A 24,938-nucleotide genomic window follows, 5' to 3' on the forward strand; every position below is an offset into this window, starting at 1 on the left:
TAGTGACTCAAAACTTGGCCTGTATGAGGTGTTGTGGGCCATCAGCAGCAGCAGAATTGTATGCAACCACAATCTGTAACCTCATGGCCTGGCATATCCTCCACTCTACCATCCTAGTCTAGTCTACATGTGATTCCAAACCCACAGTAACATAGTTGACTCTTCACTGCAATCAGGGAAGGGCACCTTCTATAAATGAATTTTAAAAATGGTGTTGTTGTTAGGGTTGCCAACCCTCCAGGATTGGTCTGGAGTCTCTAGAAAATGTTATCTCTGTCTCTCTCTCCACAGATGCTGTCAGACCTGCTGAGTTCTTCCAGCATTTTTTGTTTTCATTTCAGGTTTCCAACATCCGCAGCATTTTGCCTTCATACAAGAATAGAAGTGTTGGCCGACTAATGGCTGGAACGTGGAGGCAAGTCATGTGACAAAACCTCCAGGAATACATTTAATCAGAGTTGGTACCCTAGTAGGTGAATATGTAAGTGTGTGTGTGTGTAGGTGTGTGTAGGGGTGTGTGTGTAGGTAGGTGTATATGTAGGTGTGTATGCAACTGAGTATGCAGGTGTATATATAGGTGTGTATGTAGGTGTATATATAGGTGTATATATAGGTGTGTATGCAGGTGTATATATAGGTGAGTATGTAGGTGTATATATAGGTGTGTATGTAGGTGTATATATAGTTGAGTACGTAGGTATGTGTGTATCCAGTGGGCGAAGTATAGTTCCTGGACAGGGGACCCCCAACCAGTTGAAGAAATGGTGGGAGCCCCGCTTCTGCCCGGGAACCCTGCCGCTATTTAACTGCAATCAGGCACTTAACTGGCCAGTGATGGGCCTTCCACGCAGCCCTGAAGCACTGCCAGCCAATCAGAAGCCAGCAGCTCTCCATTGCCAGGAGTTGTGGCTGTTGCCAGTAATGCTCTGAGGCCTTCACCAGGGATCATTGGTGGCCATTCAGCCTCTTGAGCCTGTTCTGAATGATTTCTGTTTTGAATGATTTCAAAAAGATCATCAATGGTCTGTACCTAAATTCCATAGACCTGTCTTTATTCCATATCTCATTATACTCTGACGCTTATCTTGGGGAGGCACTGACATAGTGGTAACAACACTGGGCTAGTGGCTCTGGGGGCATGGGTTCAGATCCCACTATGGCAGCTGGTGGAATTTAAATTCAATGAATAAATCTGGAATTTAAAAGCTAGTCTCAGTAATAGTGACCATGAAACCATTGTTGATGGTTGTAAAAACCAAACTGATTCGCTATGGCTGTTAGGGAAGGAAGCCTGCTGTCCTTGCTTGGCCTACATGTGGCTCCAGGCCCACAGCAATGTGGTTGACTCTCATATAGCAGTAAGTCACTCCGTTGTATCAAACCGCTACAGGAAATGTCAAAAAGGAATGAAACTGGATGAATCACCCAACATTGACCGGAAACAACAATGGCACATCCAGCCCTGTCAACCCTGAAAAATCCTCCCTACTAACAACTGGGGACTTATGCCAAAAGTAGGAGCACAGTCCCATGGACTAGTCAAGCAACAGCCTAACATAGTCATCCTCATGGAATCATACCTTACAGATAATGTCCCAGACACCACCATTATCCCTGGATATTGTCCTGTGCTGACTCACCAGCAGGACAGACCCACTGGAGGTGGTGGCACAGTGGTATAGAATCAGGAGAGGGTTGCCATGGGAGTCCTCAACATTGACCCTGGACCCCATGAAGTCTCATGGCATTAGGCCAAGAATGGGCAAGGAGAAACCTCCTGCTGATTACCAGATACCAAGAAGCTTGACACCATCCAGGACAAAGCAGCCCACTTGATTGACAGCACATTCACTCTTTCCACCACCAATGCACAGTGGCAGCAGTGTGTAGCAAGATACAAGCTGCACTGCAGGAATTCACCAAGGCTCCTTCGACAGCACCTTCCAAACCCACGACCACTACTATCTAGAAGGACAAGGGCAGCAGATAAATGGGAACACCACCACCTGGAAATTCCCCTCCAAGTCACTCATCATCCTGACTTGGAAATATATCACTGTTCCTTCACTGTCACTGGGTCAAAATCCTGGAACTCCCTTCCTAACATCACTGTGGGTGTACCTACAACACATGGACTGCAGCAGTTCAAGAAGGCAACTCACCACCACCTTCTTCAGGGCAATTAAGGATGGGCAATAAATGCTGGCCCAGCCAGCGAAGCCCACATCCCGTGAATGAATTTTAAAAAACCACAATCCCTCCCACCCACATGTCCACCACCTACCCCCCTGCCACCTCAGCTGATGAATCCTCTATGTTCAACATCATTTGCAAGAAGCACTGAGGGTAGCAAAGGTGCAGAATGTACTCTGGGTGGGGGACTTCAAAGTCCATCGTCTAGAGTGGCTCGGTAGCACCACTACTGACCAAGCTGGCTGAGTCCTAAAGGACATACCTGCTAGACTGGGTCTGCGGCAGGTGGTGAGGGAACCAACAAGAGGGAAAAATGTACTTGACCTTATCGTCGCCAATCTACCTGTCGCAGATGCATCTGTTCATGGCAGCATTGGTAGGAGTGACCACCGCACTTTCTTTGTGGGGCAAAAGTTGCATCTTCACATTGTTGTGTGGCACTACCACTTAAATGGGATAGATTTCAAACAGATCTAGTGACTCAAAATTTGGCATCCATGAGGCGCTGTGGGCCATCAGCAGCAGCAGAACTGCATTCAACTACAACCTGTAACCTCATGGCCCGACATATCCCCCACTCTACCATTACTATCAAGCCAGGGATCAATCCTGGTTCAATGAAGAGTGCAGGAGGGCATGCCAGGAGCAGCACCAGGCACACCTAAAAATGAGGTGTCAACCTGGTGAAGCTACAACACAGGACTACTTGCATGCCAAACAGCATACGCGGCATGTGGTAGACAGAGGTAAGTGATCCAACAATCAATGGATCAGATCTAATCTCTGCAGTCTTGCCATATCCAGTCGTGAATGCTGGTGGACAATTAAACAACTCACTGGAGGGAGTCCACAAATATCACCATCCTCAATGATGGAGGAGCCCAACACATCAGCGCAAAACATAAGGCTGAATCATTCGCAACAATCTTCTGCTAGAAGTGCTGAGTGGATGATCCATCTCAGCCTCCTCTGGAGATCCTCAGCATCATAGATGCCAGTCTTCAGCCAATTCGATTCACAGAATCACAGTGCAGAAGAGGCCCTTCGGCCCATTGAGTCTGCACCGACATGTGAGAAACACCAGACCTACCTACCTAATCCCATTTACCAGCACTTGGCCCATAGCCTTGAATGTTATGACATGCCAAGTGCTCATCCAGGTACTTTTTAAAGGATGTGAGGCAACCTGCCTCCACCACCCTCCCAGGCAGTGCATTCCAGACCGTCACCACCCTCTGGGTAAAAAAGATTTTCCTCACATTCCCCCTAAACCTCCTGCCCCTCACCTTGAACTTATGCCCCCTCATGACTGACCCTTCAACTAAGGGAAACAGCTGCTCCCTATCCACCCTGTCCATGCCCCTCATAATCTTGTACACCTCGATCAGGTCGCCCCTCAGTCTTCTCTGCTCCAACGAAAACAACCCAAGTCTATCCAACCTCTCTTCATAACTTAAATGTTTCATCCCAAGCAACATCCTGGTGAATCTCCTCTGCACCCCCTCCAGTATAATCACATCCTTCCTATAATGTGCCATACGTGGATTCACTCCACGTGATATCAAGAAGTGGCTGAAGGCATTGGATACTGCAAAGGCTATGGGCCCTGACAATATTCCAGCAATAGTACTGAACACTTGCGCTCCAGAACTAGCTGTGCCCCTAGCCAAGCTGTTCTAGTACAGTTACAACACTACCCGGCACTGTGGAAAATTGCCCAGGTATATCCTGTACACAAAAAGCAGGATAAATCCAACCCGGCCAATTACTGCCCCATCAGTCTACTCTTGATCATCAGTAAAATAATGGAAGGGGTCATCAACAGTGCTATCAAGCGGCACTTGCTTAGCAATAACCTGCTCACTGACGCCCAGTTTGGGTTCTGCCAGAACTACTCAGCTCCTGACCTCATTACAGCCTTGGTTCAACCATAGACAAAAGAGCTGAACTCAAGAATTGAGGTGAAGGTGACTGCCCTTGACATCAAGGCAGCATCTGACTAAGGTCAGAAGTAGGGATGTTCACTGATGATTGCACAATGTTCAGCACCATTCGCGACTCTTCAGATATTGAAGCAGTCCATGTCCAAATGCAGCAAGACCTTGATAATGACAAGAGAGAATCTAACCATCTCCCCTTGACATTCAATGACATTACCATCACTGAATCCCCCACCATCAACATCCTGGGGGTTACCATTGATGAGACACTGAACTGGACCAGCTGTATAAATACTGTGGCTACAAGAGCTGGTCAGAGGCTGGGAATTCTAGTGAGAGTAACTCACCTCCTGGCTCCCTAAAGCCTGTCCACTACCTACAAGGCACAAGTCAGGAGTGTGATGGAATACTCCCCACTTGCCTGGATGAGTGCAGCTGTAATTACACTCAAGAGCCTTAACACCATTCAAGATAAAGTAGCCCTTCCGCCACATTAAACTTTCACTCCCTCCACCATCGACACACAGTGGCAGCAGTATGAACCAATGCAGTAACTCACCAAGGCTCCTTGGACAGCACTTCTCAAACCCACGACCACCACCATCTAGAAGGACAAGGGCAGCAGATAGATGGGAACACCACCGCTTGCAAGTTCCCCTCGGAGTCACTCATCACCCTGACTTGGAAATATATCGCTGTTCCTTCACTGTCACTGGTTCAAAATCCTGGAACTCCCTCCCTAACAGCACTGTGGGTGTACCTACACCCATGGATTGCAGCGGTTCAAGAAGGCAGCTCATCACCACCTTCTCAAGGGCAATTAGAGGTGGGCCATAGCCTAGCCAGCAATGTGCACATCTAGGGTTTCCAACAGTGATTTCACGGATTCCTGGAGGTTTCATCACATGACTTGCCCCCACGCTCCAGCCATTAGTCGGCCAACACATCCATCCTTGTGATGCACTGCCTTCCTACGCCAATTAGAAAGCAAAAAGATTCATTACTCAATTGGATGATGTTGACTGCCAAACAGCCTTTATTCCCCATTTTCAATATTCTTATAATAAAAACAGAAAATGCTGGAGTGATATTGGACTCGAAACGTTAATTCTGTTTCTCTCTCCACAGATGCTGCCCGACTTGCTGAGTTTTTCCAGCAATTTCTGTTTTCATTACAGATTTCCAGCATCCACAGTCTTTTGCTTTTAGTTCAATATTTTTATATCTGGTAAAGAGAAATGTTCAAAGAAAATGACAAAAAACCTCCAATCTTTTTTCATGTCTCAATGGCCTGAATTTTGTGTGCGTTGTGAGTGCACGATAGGTGAGGCAGAAGCGGCCACAAACGCCACTTGTGAAGCAAATGTCAGATGAACATGATTTCGCACTGGCCAATTAAGAGGTGGCCAGAGTGAAACGTGCTCCCACATTGGGGTTAGGCTGTCGGCAGCGGGGGAAGCATGGTGGGCACCGGATCCAATAGGGACCGGCGGCGGTTTTAAAACAGCTGAGACAGCAACCTGAAGGCTGTCAGGAGTTCCAGAGGAGGAACAGGGAGTTGTCCAAATCTAAGCTGAAGGTATGGCATCAGCATCCGCTTGTCACACCAGGCAGGAGGGCAATGCAGGTGGGCACTCTGCCCCCGTTTCTCAGACTGGTGCCTGCGCACTCTCATGGAGGTAGTGAGTGCCAGGTAGGATCCTGATGCCACAGGATGGCAAGAGACCACCCAACCAAATGAAGAAGGCCTGGGCAGAGGTGGCAGCTGAGTCAGTGGACATGACGTGGTGCACCACAGCTGGATTCAGTGCCAAAAAAGGTTTAATGATCTGTGCTCGGGAAGGGTACCAGTTTGGCATGGTACTGGCGGAGAAGTCTTGAAGGGTGGCTGTCCTTCGCGGCGCTCAGGGGTGTAAGATTCAGAGTAACAGAAGGCACTTATACCTGTATCTGCTAAGGCTGGGAGATCAGACTGGTTGCCCTGGGTGCATATAAGGGTCAGGTATGCAAACATAACCGGCACTTCAACCTGCTTCCTGGTGAGGGGAGGGGGTGGGGGGGCGCAGCCGTAGTGGTGGGGGTGCAAGCCTGGTATGGTGTTGCAGGTATAGGGTAGACTAATGAATGGACCTTTGTCCGTCCAGAAGAGAAGCCATAATGCCGCTGAGCGCACAAGAATGGGTGATGGAACGGCCAACCTGCTCATCCTGAGCAAATGTGAGATGGACGCCTGGAGTAACCTGAGATGTAATATATCTTTAAGACAAGTTTTATAATGTAAGGTCACATGATATTATTGTCCAATAGCAGAGTAGCACGGGCTACCTCTATGTGAGACAGTCTTGAGTTAGTCACAGATGAGTGAAGATAAAGTTTTATTGGTGAGCGCACGAGTGTAGTTGTAGAGTTTAGTTTGTAAATAAACAGCATGTGTTTATTCTAACAACGATCTATGGATGTTCTCTGCCTCTGTATCGACTCAGTCACCCTGAACAAATCATACAACCTGTATCCTTTAACCTCAGCAAACCAAGGGCACTGGATCCACTAAACTGGCAGTGTATGAGTATAGTTGCATTCCTGAGGAATTGGAACATCCTCATCTTTTACCTGCAAGGGTGAACAACTGAGTGCATCTGCATTTGCAATTTGACTTCCGGGTCTATGAATAAATCTTGTTATTAAACTTCCTGGACTCATCACCGATATGTGCCAAACAAATTAAAGATTGGACGAACTGAGACCCAGTCTTATCCAAAGTGAGAAATCACGTTCTTTCTGGTTGGTCAAAAACACAAGAATCTGATGAAATGAAACCATATTTCCAGAGAAGATACAAGATAACCAGACAGGAAGGTATATTATTGTGGGGAGCCCGTGTCATTGTTCCCCGAAAGGGCAGAAACTATTGTTATCTGAACTTCACAGTTCGCATCCCAGGATTTCTAAGATGAAGGCAATAGCATGTAGCTAAAAGTGGCGGCTGGGAATGGATGGAGAGATAGAAAACCTAGCAAGAAGTTGTATGCTGTGTCGGCAAGTACAAAAATTACCTGCAACAGCCCCTGACACCCCTGGGATTGGCCAGGAAGACCAATGTGTACACATCAACTATGTGGGACCTTATATGGGAACAATGTTTCTCCTTGTAATAGACTAGCATTCAAAATGGTTGGATATATATGAAGTAAGGTCATCCACATCTTCAGCGATAATAGATAAGCTACGACAATGCTTTGCTATCAATGGATTACCTGAAGCACTAGTATCAGATAATGGAACAGTATTCACAAGTGCTGAATTTGACCGATTTACAAGCTCAATGATATTGTTCATATGAAAACATCTCCATACCATCCTTCTTCAAATGGACTGGCTGAGAGAGCGGTTCAGACGTTCAAATCTGGTATGAATAAATTGTCTGGAGATTCATTAGCGGCTAAATTAGCACGACTTCTATTCTACTATCGAACCACCCCTCATTCGACAACAGGCATCACACCTTCTGAACTGTTAATGAAACACCTTCTGTGATCGAGACTGAGCCTAATTATGGCCAAACCTCGGGGGAAGGTAGAAAGAAGGCTGGAAAATCAGAAAATAGGACATGATTGTCACAGTTGGGACAGAACATTTAATGTATGAGAGAAGGTATTGGTGAAAAATTTTAGAGAAAGTTCAGCATGGGTTGTTTGGTGAAATAAACACTGTAACGGGACCTCTTTCCTACCATGTGGAGGTTGAAGATCGGATAATAAGAAGACATATGGATCGCATACAAGGTGGAGAAGCTAAAAGAAGTGATTCCACCAGTGTTCGAGACTGAACCAACATTTCTTGTTGAAAGAACTCAACCAAGGAAAACCGTATTTGAAGGGCTGACTGTAACTGAAAGAGTCGAAGAAACAAATTTACATGTACCTGCTGTAGACCCTGATGCTCAGACGACTTCAGTAAGGGAGATTCCAAAGCAAACTTCAGAAGCTGTAGAGCTGAAATGTTCTACGCATAAGGAAGCCCCCAGAGAGACTGACTTTGTAAATCATTGAATTGTGTAAATAACTTGATGTATTGAAAATGTATTTTTCAGTGAAGGGGGTGGGATGTAGTAACCTGAGATGTAACATACCTTTAAGACAAGTATCGTAATGTAAGGTCACATGATATTATTGTCCAATTGCAGAGTAGCACGGGCTACCTCTATGTGAGAGAGTTGAGTTAGTCACTGATGAGTGAAGACAGAGTTTTATGCGTTGAGCACTCAAGTGTAGTTGTAGAGTTTAGTTTGCAAATAAACGGCATGTGTTTATTCTAACAACGATCTACGGATGTTCTTTGCCTTTGTACCGACTCGGTCACCCTGAACAAAGCATGCAACCTGGATCCTTTAGCCCCAACAAACCAAGGGCATTAGATCCAACAATGCCCTAGCACTCGAGTGCAAGCGTGCACCAAGGTCTTCAGGTCGCAGAGAGGCAGGCGTCTCGGAGGAAGTTAAGAGTCCAATGGACAGATGTGGGACAGGCAGAGATTGCAAACAATGTAGGGTCCTCTCACCTCAAAAGATAACTTCTAATCAAGAGAATCTCAGTGACCCAGCAATGACGATGGCACCATGATGCTGCTGTCCATCATCTCACCAGGCCGTCATCCATGCACATTCAACGTGTGATGATTGATACCACTGACATATCGTCTTCCTCCCTCAGATGTGTCATCCTCCAGAGGTACCCGAGACCCCAAGGGCCCTCCATTGACACCAGAGGAGGAGCCACATATGCAGATCCACCCACGTCATACCCTATCTCGCTACCAGGCACCAGCTCAGTACAAGGATGTCGGTGGGCTGTGTTTTGTCGGTTCAGATGGTTATGCACTGTGGGGAGGCCACAGGACACTCACATGAGGAGCTGGTGGAAGCAGAGGGTGCCCAGGGCGTCAGCAGTCAGAGGACTGCTGGAGACCAGGACCATGCTGAGTCTAAGGCAGCTGGTGAACCTCTGGAGTCGTCTATCAGGCAGCAGATACTGGATGTCCATTGGGATGCATGGGAAGATCTGGCACAGATCCCTGAGGGTTTGCAAGTCAGAGTCTCTGTCATGGAGGAGTCCTTATGGAGCTTGAGCACTGCGTTGACCCTGAGCACCGAGCACATAGCCTCCTCCATTGGGAGAGTGGCGGCTCTCATGGAGAGGCACCTCCAGGAACATAATCAGGGGTTCCTGGGGTCGCGCTCGGGCCTACACTCCCACACACCAGCAGTGACTTTAGGAGGTCACTGCCAGTGTGAGAGACGGATGAGGCACGTAGTCTGTCTGCTAGGTGCCTGACCATCAATGGTGAACAGGGAGGTACAGACATGCCTTACGCTGGTGGAGGAGCTGCCTGTCGTTTCTGTGGGCTCCTCTCACGGTGCTCTGGACGAGGGCGGCAGCTCCTCCGCCCCTCTGCCAGTGACCATGGGGTGGGCACCAAGACATAGCACTCGCAAGTGTAAGTTTAAGGCACCGTGAACACAGGCTGGGGTTATCATGGGCTACACTTTCTTATTCCATCAGTGTTATGAATTTTTTTGTGTGACAGCAGCATTAAAATCATGTTATGTTCCTTTTTTGCGACTCTGGTAAAGATATAAAGCTATATTTTTTTCAATGCCCTGAGTGTCCCTCATGTTTCCCGTTGGTGCAGGCCTCATCAGTGCCTTATGATAGACGGCAGGGGCAGCAGACTCTATTACAGAGGTCGTGAAGTGACACTGGGGTCATGGGATATCCTCCTCAGAAATGTGTGGTAAGGAGGCAGCGCCTTTGCAATGAGATGGAAGCCGTGCCTTGGCAGCCTAGCTGAAGGAGCATTGAATCAAGGCCTCCATGGTATCTCCGCCTCCCTGAAGGTTCCTCAAGTCTGCCTTCATGTCTTCACCCTGTACTTGCCCGGGCTCCTCATCAGATCCATCAGTAGAGTCTTCCTCTGAGGTCTGTGGAGCTGCTTCGCTATCCTCATCCTCAAGTGGGTCCCCCCTTGCCAGTGCCAGATTGTGCAGGGTGCAGCTTGCAATGACTATCAGCGACATGCACTCCAAGGATGTTGCAGGGCACCCCCTGATTGATCCAGGCAGCGGAACTTCAACTTCAGCAACCCAACTGTCCTCTCAACCCCCGCCCTTATGGAGGCATGACTCCTATTGTGCATCCCTTCTGCCTCTGACCTAGGATGCTGGAGTGGTGCCATGAGCTACCTTTTCAATGGATGTCCTTTGTTACCCAGCAGCCAACTATCCAGCCGAGCTGGAGCCATGACCAGCCTCTGCGCCTGGGAGTGTCGCAGGATGCATGCATCATGGGAGCTGCCAGGGTACCTTGCACAGGCTTACAGAGTCTGGGTCTTGTGGTCGCATACTATCTGCACATTCATGGAGTGGTAACCCTTCCTATTCATAAAAGCACCTGGCTGACCCACTGATGGCTTGATGGCCACATGAGTGCAGCCTATGGTACCCTGAATGTGGGGGAACCAAGCAATAGCTGTGAAGCCTCTGGCTCGCTCAGCCTGGCTGGCTTGGTCCATCCAGTAATGAACGAATGTGAGGGCCCATCTGAACAGAGCGTCAGTGACAAGCCTGACACAGCTATGGACAGCTGATTGGGACACTCCATACACATCCCCCACTTGTTCTTGGAAAGATCCGGAAGCAAAACAATTGAGGGCTACTGTGACCTTCAGAGCTACTGGCATAGGGTGGCCACCCATGCAGTTGGAGGCGATCCCTGGACCAATCATCTGGCATGTTGATGTCATGGTGTCCCTAGAGAGGTGGAGCCTCCTGTGCCACTGGACCTCCAGCATGCAGAGGTAGCTGGATCGCTGCCTGTACACTCTGGCAGCAGGATAGTGGGGTCCTCTGTGATCCTGTCCGCCTTGCTGTCCCTGCTGGCCCTGCACCCGCTGTGCCAGCGCCTCTCCTCCCATAGGCCTGTGCCTGTGACGTTGCCTGCAGACATCTGTCCTCCTCTCCCTTCCACCCCTCTCTTCCTCCTCAGAGGACGTCCCCCAGGGGAGTACCCAATCCCTATCCTCTGAGATACAGATGGCGCTGTCATGCACACTGAAGGCTGCACTCAGCAGAAATGCTCCAACAGAGCTGACAAAACACAGAGTCCTCAAAACAAAGCTAAAAAAGCAAAAACTTTAGTAGAAACCACAGGAAAAGGTCTGAAATATCAGCAATAAAGCAGCAGCAAACTCTCACCTGAGCTCCTAACAACTCACACAGCCGATACTCTGCTCCCCTTTGAACCCGCCCTTGGCTGGGAAAAGTGAAAGAAGCGATTTGGCTGCCGCCTGTGTTGCCCGTGCGACGAGCGCAAAATCGCATGGGGCAGCATAAAATTTACTCCGTTTGAGCTTTCAATCGCCTCAAGTGGCTGGTTAATTGTCGGCGGGCGCACTTCTGAGTCCAGCACATGCCCGCTGACCGGAATATCGCGCGAGTGCGCGGTGACGTTGGGACGTGCGCCCGATGCCTTTTCGCGAGATTTAATGCTCTTCCGGGTTAGGCTCGCGCCCGCTACTAACGCGTAAAATTCTGGCCAATGATTGTTCCCCAGGGTTGCACACAGCTGTGTCCTGGAGATTGATCTTCAATCCTGGAGGGCTGGCAACCCTGCCCACATCCTGTGAAAGAATAAATTAAAAAGGACAAAACTCTTGAAAATTTCAACTGACCCTCAATCTCACCAGCCTCTTGGGGGAATGCAGCACAAAATGCAATTTAATGAGCACAGATATTCACCAGAACATTTATAAACGAGCTGCATAGCATAAAACCACATAGAGACACATTATCAGGAAACTGTGCTGGAAGCCCAGGAGACCTATTAACACTACAGCTCATTTTAATCATACAGTCCAGACTGAAGTAGAAAAGTCTCAGTGGGTCTCACAGGGAGCTGACTGGACAAAGAGGATGTTCTACTGACCCTGGGATTTCCTCGTGACTCACAGTCACAATGTTAACAAGGGCATTGGGGTGCAAGAGTAAAGAAGTCTTGCTAAAACAAAAACAGAAAATGCTGGAAAAACTCAGCAGGTCTGGCAGCACTTGTGGAGAGAGAAACATAGTCAACGTTTCTTCTTCAGAGCTGAAGAGAAGTGGAGATGTGATGAAATTTATACTATTTAAGTGGGGTGGGGCAGGTGGAGCTGGATAGGGGGCCAGTGATAGGTGGGGGCAAAGGACAAAGATGTCAAAGGAGTCTTGCTACATTTGTACAGGGTTTTGGTGAGACCAACCTGGAGTACTGTGTGCAGCTTTGGTCACCATACTTAAGGAAGGATACACTCGCATTGAAGGGAATACAGCAAAGGTTCACTAGGTTGGTCCATGGGATGAGGGGGTTGTCCTATGATGAGAGGCAAATTGGGTCTATATTCTCTGGAGTTTAGAAGAATGAGTGGTGATCTCATTGAAACATTTAAAATTCTGAAGGGGCTTGGTAGGGTAGCTAGTGAGATGTTATTTCCCCTGGCTGGGGAGTCTAAAACGCAGGGACACAGTCTCAGGATAAGGGGCCGATCATTAAAGACTAAGATGAGGAGAAATTACTTCACTCAAAAGCTTATGATCTTTGGAATTCTCTACCCGAGGATTGTGGATGCTCCATCATTGAATACATTTAAGGTTGGGATAGACAGTCTTTCAGGGAATTGAGGGATATGGGGAGTGGGCGGGAAAGTGGAGTTGAAACCAAAGATCAGCCATGATCGTATGGAATGTGGAGCAGGCTTGATGGGCTGTGTGGTCCACTCTTGCTCATATTTCTTATGTTCTTGTGCAACAATGGTGAGGTTAGGGTAAATTAAATGGGTGAGAGGGGTGTGGGGGTTGTGCTGAAATAACAGGATCGGGACTCTGAGTCCCAGGCCCATTGTAGTGTTTCTCTCTCCCTCCTCCCTTGATGCTCAGGGGAATTAGTTACTCAGCATAGCTCAGGGCTCAAAGGTGAAATCCTCCTGGTCTACATGACTTGGGTGTGCACTGAACAAGTATTGTGCTCAGCTGTGGCCCCTTCTGATGTGTAACTCAGGTATTTTTAGTACAGTTTGAGATTGTGATAGAATTGGAAGGTATTTGATGAACTTGTCAGGCAACATCCTGCTGCTTTAATAGAGGTGGTTGAGGCAAGAATCTTGCAAATTGGACAAGAACCAGAGCAAATAACAAAGATCAGGAATCGATGGTAGGAACCTCTACTCGGACCAAGGTAACCAGGGGAGAAGCCAGGGATCAGACCTGATGATAATAAATTAGGCACTGAGAACAGAATGTTTCACTTTGCAAATAATATCCATTGTGTGGGAAGGCAAGATATATGAGATAAAATGTTAAAAGGCTTTAGCAGATGAATTGCAAATGGATTGAATTTAAATTTGACCTGAACTGCAAATTCACCTGGTTGACAGGCAGATGTTTGTTGTTTCTCTGTTACTCTCCTCTTGCTGGAATACTAATTTATAATTATTGCAGTGGGAAATATCTAATAGAGAGTCCTCAAACAGATTTATTATCCAGCCTCCCATTTCACCAGCACCAAAATCACCGTGTGACGAGGGTCATCCTACACACACACACACACACACATACTCTCACACTCATGGACACACGGACTTACACTTATGGGCCGGGATTTTATGGCCCTGCTGCCCTGCTGTGGTATGCCTTCCCCTGGTGAGTGTGGCGAGCTATTTAAATGTCCATTTCCATTCAGTTCGGTGGGACTGTAATATCCTGCCGGGCGGGAGGGACCATAAAATCCTAAATCACACTCACAATCACACCCAGGCATGCTCGCTCACACTCATATACAAAAGAACGCACACACTTACATGTACACGCAGACTCTATAATCTCATTCTATCACACTCAGATATACAAAAGCACGCACACACACACACACACACAAATATGAACACACATACATGTGATGGATTCTCCTGTCGCTTTGATGCATGAATGTTTAAGGAGACCAATTGTTCACCATCTAGGCTGGTGTTGTCACATGTGATATTAAAGCAAATCTTTACATGTAACATTTCAATCTGATCTGCATATGAAGCCGCTGTTGAAGGTGCAGGTGAAGGTACTGGCTTTGTGGCGTGCTCGCTTGTTCTGGAGGAACATGACTGTTCTCCTCAAATGTTGAGATTGCTCGATGACAGAGGAGGGGGACGTTCTAGGGAAGGGCAACTCTGCAAGGGGGGGCTTTCCGGGACAGGGCAACTCTGTAAAGGGGGGGGGGGGGGACCAGGGAAGGGCAACTCTGCCCTTATGTGTGATGTGAGGTGGGGGGGGAGGTTGAAGCGGGGGTATAGTAGGTTAGAGGTCAGGTTGGGTGGAGTCAACATCAGTGTCCTGGGGGGGGGCAAACTGAGGGTGCTGAGATTCAGGGAGGGCAGTCACAGTTACAGGGGGAAGTGTGAGTGCGGTTTTGATATCCTTATTTGAGGAAGGATGTAAATGCATTGGAGGCGGTTCAGAGGAGGTTTATTAGACTAATACCCGGAATGAGTGGGTTGTCTTATGAGGAAAGGTTGGACAGACTGGGGTTGTTTCCACTGGAGTTTAGAAGAGTGCGGGGTGATTTGATTGAAGTATATAAAATTCTGAATGGTCTTGACAAGGTGGACGTGGAAAGGATGTTTCCTCTGGTGGGTGAGTCCAGAACTAGGGGGCACTGTTTTAATATTAGGGATTGCCCTTTTAGGACAGAGATGAGGAGAATTCTTTTCTATCAGCCGGTTGTGCGACTTTGGAACTCTCAGCCTCAGAAGGAGGCGGGGCCATTGAAGATTTTTAAGGCAGAGGTAGATAGATTCTTGTTAGGCAAGGGAATGAAAGGTTATTGGGGTAGATGGGAATGTGGAATTAGAAATACAAACAGATCAGATATGATCTTATTGAATGGCGGAGCAGGCTTGAGGGGCTGAATGGCCTACTTTTGCTCCTATTTAAACGTTCATATGTAAGTGTGATGCAGTAGGGTGGGAGGGTGAAGGTTTGGTTAGAAGGGTCATCCAGGGGGACACAAAATGTTGCCCAGATAAAGGGTCAGGATGGGCATGGGAACAGTGACGGGTGTGGGCTCCGCAGGGAGGGAAAGCATTTGCAGTGTTATTGTTATAAGGTCCAGGCTGATGAGGGGAGATCCAAGGGTAACAGAGGGGAGTTGGTGGGGTCGATGGTAACAGGGCGAGGGTAAAAAGTTATAGAGCGGGTGTGAAACCTGATGCGACCATTCTGACCAAGGCAGCTCAGTAGGAAGGTGGGGCCCTAGCTGTTCAAATGTAGAAAAGTCAGTTGGGAGGAGGGTCCTCTCAGGTGGGTGGAGCTCAAGGTCAGCATAACTGGATAATTAAAGGAGCACCTAATAATAACGGGAACAATGATCGCTGCAGTCATCTGAAATTCTAACTATGGGGAAGCTCACAAGGCAGCTGGTGGGGGCCCAGAGCCTTCTCCAGGCTATGAGATCCCATTAGGGGGTTCAGCTGCTGCTTGCTCTGAGCCATAAGCCCTCGGCTGCTGTCAGATTGAAGGATGAAGGGAGAGAGGGAGGGGTACGGCCACAAGGGCCATGCTGGGGAATGGCTGCCAGCTCCCTGCTGCAAACCTTCATCCTCCTGGGTTCATGGTCGTCCCTGACAAAGCCTCATGTGGGCAGTCTTTCCATTATGACAAGGCAAAGGCCTGTCTGTTGACTCTCCAGTGTTGTGGAGGTAAGGGGAGAGGGCGGCTTCTCAAGCAAGGCTCTCATTAGCCTTGCCAAAGTGCCATGGATCCATGTGCTGGCATGTATAAAGGTGAGGGAGCCCCACCCTTGGTCCCCCAGGATGCCTTTCACATGGAAGCAATGGCGTGCACACGTCCCAGCAACAAAAAAACTAGAAAACTTCCAAACAGTGCAAGTGGACATATATTTACAAGTGCCAAAACTATATACAATGATTGTACACCTGTGCCACCTATGTGCATCCAGAACTTCTTAACTTTTCTAACCCTACTGCTGACATCTGCAGCAGAGGCAGCCTGTTGACTGCTATGTCCTCTTGTTTGCGATGACTTTGGTGGGCGTCCTCTGGAGATCTGAGGTCTGGAGGGCCCCAGCCTTCTTTGGGTCTCCTGCTCAGGGGCAGGTGCACCCTCCTCAGCCTGACCAGCTGGAGTTGATGGGATCACAGGCAGATGCACATGAACACCCTCGCAATGTTCTGGGTGGATGCCTGTGGGGTGTCTGGCTGATGTTCTCCCTCCCTTTGGGTGCCCGAGGGCCCCTCCCTGACTCCTTGAGGAAAGGGGGCACCTGGAGGGAGGTCAAGCTGCTCAGTCCACCTCTCTCCGAGGCACTGCTGCAACACAGCCAGGGCCTCCGCTGATGGTGTGCAGGTCCGAGTGCTTATCCCCTAGAAACTGTGTTCTGGTGCGTCAGGGTCTCCGTAGCATCTGCCATCCTCCCCATGGAGACTTCCATGTGCTCACATGCCACAGCCACAACTTCAGACAGCATGTGGATGCACTCCTCAATCTCTCTGTTGAGGGCTTCTCTGACTGATGTTCCCTGCTTCTCTTTGAGCCTCCAGTTGTTTGTCTATGGTCGATTGCAGAGGCTCATCCTCTGACTTGGGCTTGGCAGGTGCATCTTCTCCAGCAGCCCCCCCGCCACAGAGCTTGGCTTTCACTGCCTCTGCCTGCTGAGGACACGTGTGCGTGGGGTGTCCAACAGATTGTGAGCCTGAGCCTAAAGTAGAACTATGGCCCACTGAGGTATGTGTCCCTGTGTAGGGTTGAGGGAGGGTGCAGGTGAACACTGACGGCTCTACAGGTGAGAATTGCTCCTCATCGTCCTCTTCCTCTGAGATGGGCTGGGGAATAGGACTTTCTTCTGAGGAAGCCATTGGCCTCCCCCTCTTCCTGCTGGCACCTGGAATGGAGAAAAGAAAATGAGTGTCTGCCTGGTCTGTCTCAAGAATTGCACGCATCAGTCACCTTCTGAAGTTTTTGCATTAATTCATGAATCCTTACTGGATTGTTGGGAGTGGCCGACCTTGCCTTTGTCAGAGGCATGGTCTCTGTCCTTCCCTGCGAGTTCTTTGAGCACAGGAGTACTGGAGTCTTGCTTCAATTGTATAGAAGCTTGGTTAGACCGCACCTGGAGTAGTGTGTGTAGTTTTGGTCCCCTTACCTTAGGAAGGATATTATTGCCATAGAGGAAGTGAAACGAAGGTTCACCAGACTTGTTCCGGGGATGACGGGACTGTCCGATGAAGAGAAATTTGGGAAACTGGACCTTTATTCTCTAGAGTTCGAAGAATGAGAGGTGATCTTATTGAAAACTACAAAATACTTAAAGGGATAGACAGGGTAGATGCAGGTAAGATGTTTCCCCTGGTTGGGTAGTCTAGAACCAGGGGACACACTTTCAAAATAAAAGGGAAGGGCCAAGATGAGGAGAAATTTTTGACTCAGAGGGTTGTGAATCTTTGGAATTCTCTATCCCAGAGGGCTGTGGAAGCTCAGTCACTGAGTATGTTTAAGGGAGAGATTGACAGATTTCTAAATACTAATAACATAAAGGGATATAGGGACAGCGTGGGTAAAAGGCATTGAAGTGGATGATCAGCCATGAATGGTGGAGCAGGCTTGATGGGCTGAATGGCCTACTCCTGCTCCTTTTTTCCTATGTTCTGCTGCCTGCTTCTCAAATGGAGTGAGGGGTTGCAGCTTTGGCATCCCGCCTCCCCTCTTCTCTCCCTCCCTTCTGTGGTGGGCTGTCTTCTCCTGCATAAAGACAGATGGATGGATTGTGAGCAAGTCTGAGGAAAGAGCAGGTCACAGGCTCCTCATGCCATGGCTATTAACTGTCCTCCTGACTCCCCGAAACCTGACCGCCATGTACAAGGCACAAGTCAGGAGTGTGACAGAGTTGTCTCCAGTTGCCTGCATGAGTGCAGCTCCAAAAAGACTGAACAAGCTTGACAGCATCCAGAAGAAAGCAGCTCCTTTGATCAGCACCCCATTCACCACCTTCAACATTCAGCTCCTCCAGCACTGACGGAGTGGCAGCAGTGTGTGCCAAAACTCACCAGAGCTCCTTTGATATCGTATTCCAAACCTGTGAGCTCTACCAGTTAGATGGGAAATGGCAGCAGACGCATGGGAACAGCAGCACCTGCAAGATTCCCTCTACTCCACACCCCTTGACTGTCCCTTGACGGTGACTGGGTGAGAATCCTGCAGTGGCCTCACCGATAGCACAGCAAATGGACTGCAGGGGTTCAAGCAGACAGCAACCCAACGCCTTCTCAAGGGCTAGATGGGCAAGAGAAATGCTGGCATAGACAGTAAGGGCCACACCCCATGACAGGATCAGAAAATGAGTGGTGATATGAGTTTGGAGTATTAGGCCTTCCTAAATAACGGAAAGTAAAATTGGAAAGGTTCCTTTTCTTCAATGTTATTCAGTGAATCAGACTAGCATGTATCCACACCCCAATGTCAGAGAGAGAAAATAGAAGTGACAGAGTATAAGGGCTATATTCTCTTCACATTCTTAGCAGCTGAAAGAGACAGAAGGAGAATAGGCTAATGTAAGTGTAAACCCAATCAGTAGAAGGTTCACTTACCCTAGCTGAGCAGATAAGATCATTGACTTATTCCCTGCATTGTAGGCCACTCCTCCTCTGGACCCCATGGGCACTGTAGCCCTTGCGACCTCCTCCCAGGCTGGCGTGGTCAGATGAGATGGCCTCTTGCGGTCACCCCTGGGGGAGAGGACATCCTGCCTGTCTGCATGGCCTGGCGGAGATGCTCCAGGAAGGCATTGCTGAAGCAGAGAGCTGGAGATTGTTTATCCTTCTTCCAGGGTCCTGGCGTTGTTAATGAAGGCCTGTCCGGATGCCTTTTTAAACATGACATGACGGCAGAGCGGCCAATTTCCTGCCCTACCCGAATCTCACAGCTGCTTCATTAATTAGTTTAACGTTGCACGATTTGGCGGCTTTACCTGCTATGCTCTGCGGTGAGAATCCATCCAACTTCCCACCTCTGCCACAGGACCTGGTCCCGGAGCGGAAGATTCCACCCTTTGTATCTGAGCTTTGGATGTTCTAAGGTTGCAGGTTCCAGTGCACAGCTGGCTATAGAATAGCGCCTTTGATGTGCAGGAATCATCCACACAAACCATATGACTGACCCAGTGAAGCTGAGCTCTGGTGAGCATGAGTATTGCTAAAAAAAGAAGTCATTTTGTTGAAGCTTTTCGTCTTCTGTCATCAGGTATTGGTTTTTCAGCAACACTCGAGTTCTGTATTACCAAACCACTATCTGGTCAGCATGTTCGCAACACCTGGTATTGGCACTTTGCAAGAACTTCAGCATTTGGAATTTTGTTCTGCTACCTCATGTTGTAGATATAACAAGCGAAGGTGGCATTCATCTAGTTGTTTCATGTGATGCCAGTATGATGCCCATGCCTCACAGCCATAGAGAAATGATGTGAGGACCACTGCCTGGTAGACTTTGATCATTGTTTTGAGACAACTCCACCCTCTCTCCAAGGTCTGTGGGTGATCCTGCTGAATGCTGAGTTTGCTTTGGCCATTCAATATGGTGTTGTTGGAGAGATGCTCCCAAGATAGCAGAATTTCTGAACTGAGTTGAGTGGTTTATTGTTAATTGTGACTATGGAGCCTTGGAGTTTGTGCCCTGGGGCAGGTTGGTATAAAATCCCTGTCGTTTTCAGACTTATTGTAAGGTGAAGTGTTTTGAAGCCTGAACAAAATGGTTAACAAGCAACTGGATGTCCTCTGGAGTTTGCGCTTTGAGAACACAGTCACCAGCAAAACAAGAGTTCATTTAGTAGCTGTTCTGTGACCATTGTGAGAGTCTTCAGCTTTGCAGACTGAAGAGGTTGCTGTCTGCCCTGAACTGAATGGGTGCTCTTATATCAAGATATTTCAGTACATATTATAGCATGGCCAAAAAGTAGGTGGCAAATATCTGGAGCCAGTACACAGTCTTGCTTTTTTAAAATTCATTCACAGGATGTGGGCTTCGCTGGCTGGCCCAGCATTTTTATTTCCCATCCCTAATTGCCCTTGAGAAGGTGGTGGTGAGCTGCCTTCTTGAACCACTGCAGTCCATGTGGTGTAGGTACACCACTTTGTAGAGGTCTGTTACAACTGAATGGCTTGCTAGGCCATCTCAGAGTCAACCACATTGCTGTGGGTCTGGAGTCACATGTAGGCCAGGCCAGATAAGGATGACAGATTTCCTTCCCTAAAGGACATTAGTGAATTAGATGGGTTTTTACAACAATCAACAATGGTTTCATGGCCATCATCAGACTTTAATTCCAGATTTTTATTGAATTCAAATTCCACCATCTGCTATAGTAGGATTCAAACTCAGGTCCCCAGAGCATTACCCTGGGTCTCTGGATTATTAGTCCAGCAACAATACCACTACACCATCGCCTCCCTATTGGTACCATGAGCAACAGGAAAGGCATCTGATGAGGCTCCATTCTCCATCATTCCATCATGAAATGAGTGGATGACCCTGATCAATTTTTCAGGGCAGCCACATACATACATGTACAGACATACATATACAGACCTACACATACACATACAGACACACATGTACAAACATACACATACATGTACAGACATACATGTACAGTCATACACAAACATAGCTGTAAATATACAGACAAACACATTTTCCAGCAAGTTTCACTAAACTAAGATCCCTCTCCCTAAATTCCTGCTGCCTTAGTTGGCATGTTCATTACTCTTTAACTTACACTCAGAGAGACAAACAGGTGTCGAGCTAGGTTCCCAGACCAGGCTTCCATCTTCCTGCATTTCGCATTCCATCTTGGGTGCTCCTTTCAGTTTGTACCCCTCCTGGCAGTGGAACCTCACCAAGGCGCCCTCATACAAGAGCCCGGGGAGTGTCGGAGTCCTGCCTCCATGCTCAGGGAATCCAGGATCAGTACAAGTGTTCAGGTCGTCGAGTTCTGGAGAGACAGAGCAGAGTTATTAACGCTGTCTCTCACTATGGATTAGCCCTTTAGAAACACTCACCTCAGCTGTGGAGCACAAAGGTGGCAAATGTCGATGTGTTAAAAGCTGCCATCGTACTCACACACTGGGTGTCATTGCTAGTTTCAGTTCTGCACCAATCGGGAGTCATTTTAACCTCCTCCCAGGGTAGGTGTGGTGGGAGGCATGTGTGGGGAGTTAAAAATTTTAAAACGGGCAACCCAACCTCAACACTCTTAACAGAGGCGGGTCAGGGGGAGGTTGGTAGGGGTGGGGCCAGGTGACCAAACTCTCTTAGGAGGCAGGTCAAACCTTAAAATGTTTTAACATTAATTTTATGTTTAACACCTACAGGCTGGGTTTCCTGGGCCTAATGGAACAGTTTAAGTGTCTCTATGCCACTGTGTGTGAATCAGCAGGAACGGGACCATACTCCCCGCCCAACAAGTAAACTTGGGAAAGCTCCTCAATTCTCACCTCCACCCCCCTCACCCCCAAACCCTGTAATCGGGCCGGCTCCCCTCTTGCCCCGTCCATGATACTAGGTCCCTGCGCTGACCGGGATCCAAGGCTTGTCCACCCGACAGCCTTCAATCTGGCCGAGCCTCATCCTCTCCTCACCCTGTGTCCACGGATGTGAAGCTGGTCAGCAGTGAGAATTCTGGCTGCTTCATTCCCCAGGCCTAGGGGCATGGTAACCTAGAGTAACCTCCACAGCCCAGGGTTCAAAACGCAGACAATCCTGACCTGTGTAATTAGCAGGGACTGTCGCCGATGAGGCAACCCTTTCTTCTCAGTGATGGGTTTGTGAGGTATGTGGTGGTAAATCTGTTGCAGGGAGGTTTTGAACTTGAGTGGTGTCAAGCTACACGTCACCAGAATTATTGGAGTTAAGGTAGAAATCTTGTTACATCCACTTTACAGCCATTAAAACCAGTGCAAAGGGCTCAATTTTGCTTTCCGACCCAAATTGGGTCATTTTTTAAGAGTACACACCATCGAGGATCTAACCTCTGTTTTAGGACCGCTCTGCTAAATTGGCTTTATTCTGCCCAGGATTTCTGGTTGTGGAGGTGGCCTAGCACATTGGGCGCCACCAATGAGGTCAATTTAATCTGTGTTTTTTTCATTGATGTGGAGCCAGGATCGGCAGATCCAGATCCAGAACATTCCAGCCGCCCACTGCCACCTGCTGTCCTCCTCATCCTGCAGTGCCATGGCGATATTGTTCCAGTTTCCAGACCAGCCCATTGAAAGATCCCAAGCACACTATTTCATGAAGAGCATGGAGTTCTCTCAGTGTCCTGCTCCAACATTTCTCCCTCAACCAACACTGCTGAAACCTGATTAACAGGTCATTCAGCTCCTCATTGTCTGTGGGATCTTGCTTTGCGGATAACAGCTGTTGCAATTTCCCATATAACAACAGCTGATGAATTTCAAATCAATTAAGACTATAAGAAACAGGAGCAGAAATAGGCCATACAGCCCCTCGAGCCTTCTCTGCCCTGCAGTAAGGTCGTGGTTAACTCCATTTTCCTGCCATATCCCCATTTTGGTTGATTCCCTTAGTGTCCAAAAATCTATAAACCAAGGTTTGTCTTGTTTTCATCTCTGAGTGGGAATTACAGCCGGCTCTCAAGGCACAGCCTGTCCCATCCTGATTAACCAGAGGGATTAAAACCCCTCCTTGTCCTTCCTCCTTTCTCTCTCACTCTGCCTCCCCTCCCTCGTCCCTTCCTCAACCCCACTCTCTCTCGACCCCTCTCTCTCCTCCCCTCCCTCAATCCCACACTCCCTCCCCCCACTCTCTCCTCCCTTCCACCCTTCTCCTCCTCCCCTCCCTCTACTCCATCCAGCCTCCGACCCACCTTCTCCCCACTCCTGTCCCTCCCTACCCCTCCTTTCTTATCCTTTCCTCCTCTGCCTCCCTCTTTCCTCATCCACATTCCACCCTTGCCACTACCTACTCTCCTTCCTCAACACCGCTCTTCTTTCTCCTCTGTCACCTCCCCTCCCTCCTCCTATGCTTCCCCTCATCTTCTCCCTACCTCCTCCACCCTCTCCCCTATTCCTTCCCTCATTCTCTTCTTCTCTCCTCCCCTCCCTCCTTCCCAGCCTCTCTCCCGCTCCTCTCTCTCCCTCCTTTCTCCCCCCTCCCCTCTCTCCTCTGTCCTCTCTTCTTTCCTCACTCTCCTCCTGTAGTATTAGGGTGTTTGGGACTGTAAGGGTTAAAGTGGGACTGGGGAAACAGTACAGCCCATATTATGATGTAGAGAGTCACATGGGAGTAGTAGAGTGGAGGAGGGAGTCTGGTAGAAATCGGCATGAAGATAACACCTAGTCAGGATTGTATCCTGTAGATGTACGTAGTTATGTGTTATTAATAAACAGTTATTGTTCAATCATACAAACCTCTAGACCTCTTCATGAGACAATATACAACCTTTCAAAACCTCCCTCCTCCCCTCCGCCTCCTTGTTCCCCCCTCACTCCCCCTCGCTCCACTCTCCTTCCCTCCCCCTCCATATTCCTTCTTCCCTCTTCCTCCCTCCCATCTCCCCACCCTTCCTCCCTCACCTGGTGAAAGTGCTGTCACAGAGTTGCTGAGACAACTCGGGACTGAGCTCCACACACCGTCCTCCTGACACCTGGGAGGAGGCTCTGCGGACTGGAAGTCGAGATAGAAGCCGGTCAGACAGTGGAACTCCATTGTATCATCCACTCGGTAGGTCCTGTTTTCCACCTCCCCATTTGCAATGCTTGGAACCTGGCAGACAACAACTGAAAAAGACAAGAGTTTCCGTGAAATATTACTGAGGCTTTGTGACCTCCAACACTCCAAGCTCCACCACAGGCCGGTACCAAACAAAAATCTGTTTCAAACATTCGCCAAAGCAATCCCATTATTATTTTAATTTTCAGGTGATACTTTTTGGGGGGTGGGTGGGCAGCTTGCCCACCCAAGGCCTCACCTTTCAGACCTAGCAGCCAGCAATGGGTGTGTGGCACTGACAAGCCAATGAACAATAGGAGTGAAAGTATCTTCAGCATGGTGAAGAACCAAGAACTAGACAGCAATGTCTAGGGATGAGGGATGAAGAGTCAGACTATAAATCCAGAGTTAAAACTCCTGTGGATGGTGCGAGGCAGTGAAATCAGGACCCAGTTAGACCCCGATGTACACATAATGTGTAATTATCCCATTATAACTGTGGAGAAGGTCAGGAATTAAAAGCAATGAGCAAGGAAATCAGGTTGTTTAGGAACTAATATGACACTGAAACTCTTTTAGCAAAAATCTGCTTGACTTCTGCACAGAATTGAACATCAAAACTGCCTGGTTAAAAAAAAATCAATCTCAGCTCAAAATACCCCTTGGGGGGCTGTAGATTTGGGTGATGGTATTACCGAAAATCAGGGCACTCAAGCCCAGGCCAGAGGGACTGCATCTCTCCATCCCCACCAAAGGCAAGACCTCTCTTCCATTGGTTGAGAGAATTCCAGACCAATGATGGCCCATTGTTGTTACAATAATATTCCAAACCTTGAATTCAATGAAAACTTCAGATACTGTGTGAAGTATTTGGGAATCGTCCCTGTTATTCAAAGTTAAAAGCTTAAAGATTAACATCAGTTGTGACTCTGGCTGCTGTTCATCACGCTACCATTGATATAATACACGTTCTGAAATGCAAACTG

General features: G+C 48.3%; 1 protein-coding gene across 2 annotated transcripts in view; it reads right to left on the reverse strand.

Moving 5' to 3' along the window:
- Positions 1 to 24,938, reverse strand: part of susd4 (sushi domain containing 4) — a 131,245-nt gene that overhangs the window by 46,393 nt on the left and 59,914 nt on the right. For both annotated transcript variants that reach the window (XM_078542749.1, XM_078542750.1), the window contains exons 4-5: positions 23,817 to 24,020; positions 20,996 to 21,211 (exon numbers count right to left, since the gene is read on the reverse strand). In XM_078542749.1, the coding sequence (XP_078398875.1) occupies positions 20,996 to 21,211; positions 23,817 to 24,020 (420 nt within the window). The remainder of the gene's footprint in view (positions 1 to 20,995; positions 21,212 to 23,816; positions 24,021 to 24,938) is intronic.

This window comes from Cetorhinus maximus, chromosome 5, assembly GCF_964194155.1.
Source record: "Cetorhinus maximus chromosome 5, sCetMax3.hap1.1, whole genome shotgun sequence".
NCBI lineage: Eukaryota > Metazoa > Chordata > Chondrichthyes > Lamniformes > Cetorhinidae > Cetorhinus > Cetorhinus maximus.